The sequence below is a fragment of the Montipora capricornis genome, chromosome 3 (assembly GCF_036669925.1).
Source record: "Montipora capricornis isolate CH-2021 chromosome 3, ASM3666992v2, whole genome shotgun sequence".
NCBI lineage: Eukaryota > Metazoa > Cnidaria > Anthozoa > Scleractinia > Acroporidae > Montipora > Montipora capricornis.
In genome coordinates, this window is record NC_090885.1 from 23,762,963 (window position 1) to 23,770,462 (window position 7,500).

Consider the following 7,500-nt stretch of genomic DNA (forward strand, 5'->3'; position numbering starts at 1 on the left):
CTTCGTGCTCTCCGTTCGCGGGGATTAGCCAAGTAATATTCACCTCCAAGTAGCTAGCGCGCGAGATTTGAAATTTCCCAACACATTTTACAAAAATAAAGTAGTAATTTGGTTCGCTTTTTATTCGACTGATGTGGTATATACCAACTTAGAAGCACTTCATGTCTGGTCCCTTGATCGGGAAACTACAATCTCGGACAAAAAACAGAAAATTAGTACCTCCCTTCCCCCAAAAGCAATGACGAATGCGCGCGCAAGTTGAAGCCCGCCATTTTTTCATCATTGAAATTGCGGAGAGGGGTGGTCTTCATCTTCCATTTGAAATGCCCAACGATTTGACGTTCTTTCAGATCTTCTTTTGTTATACTTAGCACCGATTCAAGGGATCTAGCAAAAGCAAAGATGGGCGAAGGCCTGGAGGGACGGACCAAGCTTTTGTCGGACGAGAAGTTCAGAGCCAAGAACAAAGCTCTGGTGGTTAACAAAAAGAAACCTCAGGGTATGAATTGTGTGTTTATTGAACAAAAAGAAAATGACGTTGGGTTACGGAGTTTAAAGACAAAATCATAACCTTGGATTATATGAATTTCTGTCTGTTTCTTTTGGACACGGTTACATCTCTCTTGCATGGCACGGTGAATGTTTTTTTTTTTCACCAAGCGGACTAGAAAATTCAACTGAGTCAGACTACAAAAAGAAGACTGGGCGAAAATTTTAAACAATGGACAAATAGTACCCAGAAGTCTCATGGTGCTGTGTTACGAAATGTCTGCACAATTTGAACCACTAAACAGAAGCAGACAATCGGAGATCAGGTGATCGCCAGTCAAAACGCAAGCAAGTTGAAATCGCCGCTAGCAGCGTCAAAATACGCGCGAACAACTCAAAGCGGTTTACTTTTGTCTGATTGGCTGAGAACGAAACACCACTTTAATTGTTTTACGCCCAATCACCAAGACAAGTGATACAGCAATAGATTAGTCTCGAAATTGCCTTTAGACACTGTATGAAATAAACTGTCACTTTATTGTGTTTACTCGTTTCAGCGGCCCAGTTGAATCCAGAGGAAGTGGATTTTCACATAGAGGAGAACCGTACAGCTCACAAGACGGAAAAATACGAAGCCGAAGGCCTTATAATCAGACGAGGGCAGACATTTGACGTAACAGTAACATTTAACCGGCAGTACAAACCCGACACTGATACCATAGTACTGCAGTTTGTAACAGGTTCAGTTATGCTTTAGTCACCTTAAGCTGTCCAACTCGTAGTATACATCTCACTGAAGCGCCAACAGCCAAACTGCGTTTTGGCTGCCATCAATCAAACTTTCGACAGGCCAACCACAGATGACGAAATCAATTAATGCGTGACATAACACACCAATCAGCATCTTTGGTTCCCACGGCACATTCGTACATTCGAACTCGACGCCGATGGAAAACGATGGAATCTGTACGAATCTCTTGACTGAAGAATTTCTAAAAACATATCATAATGTTGTACCTCCCAACTCAAATACGTTTTCTGATTGGAGGAGAACGTGTCACGTGTCATTGGTCAAAACTTCATGACGCCCTAGGGCGAACAAAACTTCATGACGCCCTAGGGCAACAACAACTTGAACTTTCGACTCACACGTGATCAGGTCGTGCACCTTTGAAACGGCGGCAAATCTGTACGCCAGCCGACGTCAAGCAAATAATTTTTATCTGTGTGTTGTTCTATTTTGAGTTGGAAGGTATAACAAAACACTTAGTGACTGGCCCCTCGGGAAACAGTGAGTTTTGTTTCCCCTCGACCTCAATGTTTCCCTCGGCTTCGCCTCGGGGAACATTGAGGGTCTCGGGGAAACAAAACTCACTGTTTCCCTTGGGGGCAGTCATTAAGTGCTTAATGGTATTCGACCTCTGAACGAAACAAAAACTCCAATTCACTCTGCGGAGGCGGAGTCCATCTTCCCCGCTATTTTCGGAAATTTGATTGATGGAAGCCAAAACGCAGTTTTAAAGGTGAGATTCCTCAGAATTATGAAAATCGCAGTTAGGTGAAAAATAGGTCTTTTCCGAGTTTGAAAATACGCTTTGAGGGACTTAATGACTTTGTGACGCCTAAAGATACTGTAAGAGGTCATTCGCGCATGAGTATCGCCAGTTAGTCCTTTGCGTGGTTGTCCTGGTAGTGTATTAAATTTAAAATCTGCTTTCCCCCACAACTTGTACTACGAACTATGTACTACGAAGCAGGCTGTAGCCTCTTTTTCATGGCGAGTGTACGTGCAGAGTCTTCCGCGAAAAAGATCACTTTTTATTCACACGGAAAAGAAGCACTATTGACGATGTCAAAAATTCATACGTTGCCTTTACGAAAACAGCAAATGTCGAGGTAAAATAGTCAAAGATAATTGTACGCCGAAATTGTCATTTCCAACAAGTAAATGCTGATATTAGCTGACAACTGCTTCCACGACCAAACGATGGAAAGCCGACTCGTTGAGAGCCAAGCGGTTCCTAAAACGGCATCGAATCGTTAAGTAACAAAGATTTAAATCTTTATGTGTTACGTTTTTCATTTTTTTACATTTAGGTAGCCGACCCCAAGAGAGCAAAGGCTCGCTCTACCGTACAATCATCCGTGATACCCTTGTTTCTACGCAGTGGGGAATGAAAATCAAACATGTTAGCGGGAAATCTGTGCGCCTGACCGTCATGCCCTCAGCAAAAGCGATTATTGGTCACTATGAGGTTTATGTGGAGACAAAAGAGGTTGATACATCAGGAAAGAAAGTAAATCCAGTGAAATACAAGAACGACGAGGGACTCTGTATCCTGTTTAATGCTTGGTGTGAAGGTAAAAGCAAAAACTTAGATAGATAATAAGACGGTGCGTAATTTATTACACATATCGTAAACCGGACCGTGAAGTTCAAATTTAAAACAATGGCTTTAAATTTGACGTGGCGTCAATCAAATTTGCCGCGAAAGTTAGCGGCAGTGAACCTGACATAGAGGACCGAACTCAGCCCATCACAACGCTGAATGTGACCCAAGAACTCGTTCTGACGTTGTGATTGACGACAGTGATGAACGAAACAGACGCGTGTTTATGAAAGGCACAGTAAGCTGATCAGTTTGTAATTTCAATTACAGTTAAAGGCGCCGTTACACTGTGCAATTTTTCGTGCAACTTGTGTCGCAACGCCATGGCGAGACAAGTCACCGTTGCATGTAAAATACCTTGCAACGGCCGTTGCGAGAATCGAGTTCTACTTTCCGCAACGGCTAAAGCAACATTGCAAAGAATTTTTGAAGCATTGCGTAGTGTAACATCTGTTCTGCAACTTGTGTGGCGACGATTTCCCGCACCAGCCCATGAAAATGTTCCCTTAACCTCGTTTGATTTTCGCACTTCGATACAAGTTGCAAGAAACGTTGCCTAGTATACCTCGCGGCCGGAACTTCGGAATTCCGGAACAATGCATGGTAAAATCCTGTCCCATTGCTGCATTCCTGTTCGGGCGCAGTTGCGGGTTGACATTTTGGGTCAACACTCGTTGACGTGATTGGTTTCGAGCGGCCACACGAAGTTATCCAAATTCTCAAAACAACTGGCCCCAGTTGTTCAAACGATGGATAGCGCTATCCACCGAATGAATCACTATCCACAGGATAAACACTAGCAAAACCAATTGAGTTATCCAGTGGATAGTGATTTATCCGCCGGATAGCGATATCCATCGTTTGAACAACTGGGGCCTGGTCTTATGGAAAACGTTACAGACTTCGCCAATTTCAGGGTTAGGACGCAGCTATAACAACGTCTCATGTGACTGGTTAAAAAAAAGGCACAACAAACATACAACAGAAACAATCGAACCCAATCCTGAACGCAATAGTGCTGCATTTATTAATAGTGATTTTAAGAAACCACTCTAAAATATATGTTTGAGCTATTCTTAGTATTTCATGATTATTCCATCTTGTTTACATTATGCAATGGGCGAAGTGTCCTATAACTGGATTGGTTGGGACGGATTTGAAGTAAAGAGTGAGACTTGAAGATTCACTGTAGTTTGTCCACGTTGTAGTCAAAACCTTAAAGGCCGATACGCACTAGGCGACAAGTCGCAGCGACAGGTCTCTTCAATACGTCGCTCCGTGTGTACTACTTGCTAAAGAAGTCGCTGCGACACGACGCCTGAGGGTGCACACGCAGTAATCTGGTCTGAGGGGAATGTGACCTAGGTTTCTAATTCAATATGGCGGATCATATGACGCTCTCTCATTGGTGTCGCCGCGACTTGTTGCCGGAAGTGGACACACGGTACGACAACGCAGGGCCGTAGCCAGAAAAAAAATATTACTGAGGCAATGTCCGTGGTTAAATTATCTTCGGAAGTATTTTAAGTGTTTATGATGAGTACGTATTAAAGACAACACTGGTATCACGCTTTATTTTAAAATTTCACGAAAAAATGACTGAGGCAAGTGCCGGTTTGCCTCATACTGGCTTCGGCCCTGCAACGCTACTTTTGCTAATTTTGTCACTGCGATCAGTCGCACGAATTCAAACTAGTTTGAATTCGTGCAACTGATCGCAGCGACAAAATTCTGCCGCAGCGACAATGATTTTCACAAAATTAACCGTGTCATACGAGGCGAATTATTGCGGCGACTTGTCCCCGTTACATGTCGCAGCGATTTATCGCCTAGTGTGTCCCGGCCTTAAATTTGGTCATTTCGCGTAGTAGTTTGGACGAGTACGGGAGAGAAATGTTCAAAAATGCGTGCCACACGTGCAGCACGATCATTTTGATTCTTTTAACCAATAACATTACTGCTTTTTGGCGTTGCTGTAGCCGTCGTCGTTTCTTAAACTCCCAAAATTTCCGTTCGGTCCAATGAGGTTACAGGTTCTGGTTGTTAAGAGTTGCATGGTGTTTCTAACTTCGTTGACAAAAAAAATGGCGCGCGTATAAACCTTTGAGTAAATTCCTTACTCCTCAGTAATTTCGGGTTGGGTGGGGAGGGAGTATATTTTTTCATTCTGTCCAAAATTGTAGACATACATTGGCTTGACATGAGTAGGCCACTGAGTCATACTTTTTGTTTACCCTCCAAAATTTTGCATAAGCATTGTTTTTACTTTCTCTTTCCACCATTGTAAGTCCCAAGAGAAACTGGAAACAATGCTAATGCAAAAATTTGGAGGGCAAACAAAGAGTATCACGGTATTTTTGAATGTGGCCTAATTACACGCGATGCTTCTTTTTTGTTGTTGTTTGTTTTCTGGCAGATGATCAGGTGTATATGGAGGACGAAGTGGAGCGCAGTGAGTATGTGCTAAACGATCGTGGTTCTATCTGGGTCGGTAGCGCCAGAAACAATGGAGGAATACCTTGGATGTTTGGTCAGGTAAAGAAAAAACACTGAAATTTTGCGCTTCGAGAGGCAGTGATCTGGATAAGGGGTGGTGACACAGTAGAGAGGCAGCACTGCTGTTTATTCAATGTAACCCACAACCACAAGCTGTATAAAGATTATAGATGTTTTAAAACTGTATTACATATTCTCGCGAATTCATGTTGGAACTTCAAATATGGGATACGTACCTCACAACAACTCCAACTCCTTAACTGCCATCTCCCCCACAACGGTCATAGTTCACATCGACAAGTTGTCCTCCCCACCCCCATCACGCCTCGTACGTCAAGAAAACGAGAACTTTGTTGCTAAGATCCTGTATATTCTTTTAAAGATAAACATAACAATATAGCAAGAAAATAACACTACCGCCTGTCATTACCAACAATCGTAGCATTCTGAATATGTAAACCTTTTTTTTTTGTTGTTGTTAGTAAAAGGTGAAACGGCGGCGTAACGAGATACTTGTTATGCCGTTACGCATTTTACTAACGGTCCCTACTCCGGAAAGGACTCCAGCAACTCTTAATTGACGCTTTCCGTCGTGCTCTGTGTACACTCCGCTTGTATCAGAACTTGATACACCCACGTATGCGCAGTTTATCAAGTATGAACTAAAGGGTGAAGCGATCCTCGCAGTTAGATAGAAACTTGACTTCCTCCCAATTGAGTGGCGTCATAGATCAGTTGCTACAGCACTGCACTGGCCTCGCAGACGTCAAGGGTTCGAATACCGTTAAAAGCTCCTGAATTTTTCAGGTGTCTGTCAATCTCGACCCTAGAGCTCTTTTCTTGACTGAGGGAGAGAAGAGCTCTCGGAACCCTGAAACAAGGTGTTTTCTCATTGGTTTTCGCGAAGAAAAATAAAAAACGTCTCTAATTGGTGCATTCACGCTAGCACGAGGAGTGAGCAGGCACCGTAAGGTTCAAATAGCGAATTTTTGGCTATAGGAGCCCTACGGCGCATGTTCTCCTTCACAGAGTTTCCCAGAGCCTTGGGTTGATCCGAGGCTGTGGTGACGAGAATGGGTGTCTGTAAGAGGCAATTGCTTGAACTGTCAAGATAACTGCGAGGATCATTCCTCCTTTTCGTCAATAGGCCGCACTTCAAATATTTTCATTAATGTCACTAAAGATAAACTGACATCACATTGTAAAATGTTTCAGCGACACATTCTCCAATTTTAAGCCAGATTTAGCTTTTTCTTAACGCAGTTTTAACAGAAAATGCATCCTTATTCAGTTCCCGCTTCTATTTACCTATTAGTTTGAAGATGTGTCTCTGGAGTGTGCATTGTGGCTCCTCGACAGAGCAAGTCTTTCCACAGCAGCGAGGGCAAATCCAACCCATGTTTCTCGAACCATATCGGCCATGGTAAGCACAGGTTGAATTTTCAATCTGCTTTAAGTGTATAGAGCTTTTCGAATTAGCAAATGCTTGCCTTTTAACCTGCTAGCCAGCGCCACCGAGGTTTTTCCACTTTTCACCTGGAATCCAAGGCAGTGTGTCCCAGTGGGTAGGGCGCTTGCCTTGAGATCTGGATATCCCGGGTTCAAGACCCGCTCTGATCACTCGCTGAATTTGATCCTGGTAGTCCCTGGTTCAACTTCCTAGCTGCACTTGTAAATAGCCAACTGGTTTGCCTCCGGCCAGTTGGGATTCTTAACAGTTGTTGTTGTTGTTGTTGTTCTGTTCCCTCCTTTCGTTGTGTTTCATATGCCCTGAAAAGCCCCTATGGGGAGAGGTCAATTAAGTATGTAATGTAATGTAATGTAATGTAATGTAATGTAATGTAATGTAATGTAATCCGATATGAGTAATAAATGAACACTAGAATAAATGGATCAATCGGAATAAGCAGTGGCACCTAAATAAAGCGGACACTAGCTCATTGAAGCTATCGTAGCGTTTTTCAAAAGCATATAGAGCGACGAAAATTGACGTGGAAGTGAAAGTTAATAGGGAGTTCAAGTATTCAGCCTGGGCACAGACGGAAACCGGAAGTGAACATTTTGCATGCCAAAGTAGTAGCCTCTACCAGATTTTCAAACCAATCATCTCTAATAGTGAAAAGAT

The 7,500-nt window shown here is 43.0% G+C and overlaps 1 protein-coding gene across 3 annotated transcripts in view; it reads left to right on the top strand.

Annotated features, from left to right (window-relative positions):
- Nucleotides 1–7,500, top strand: part of LOC138042612 (protein-glutamine gamma-glutamyltransferase K-like) — a 28,550-nt gene that overhangs the window by 8,555 nt on the left and 12,495 nt on the right. For all 3 annotated transcript variants that reach the window (XM_068888565.1, XM_068888562.1, XM_068888564.1), the window contains exons 3-7: nucleotides 372–499; nucleotides 1,047–1,229; nucleotides 2,587–2,850; nucleotides 5,296–5,414; nucleotides 6,691–6,798. In XM_068888565.1, the coding sequence (XP_068744666.1) occupies nucleotides 403–499; nucleotides 1,047–1,229; nucleotides 2,587–2,850; nucleotides 5,296–5,414; nucleotides 6,691–6,798 (771 nt within the window). In that variant the 5' untranslated portion in view covers nucleotides 372–402. The remainder of the gene's footprint in view (nucleotides 1–371; nucleotides 500–1,046; nucleotides 1,230–2,586; nucleotides 2,851–5,295; nucleotides 5,415–6,690; nucleotides 6,799–7,500) is intronic.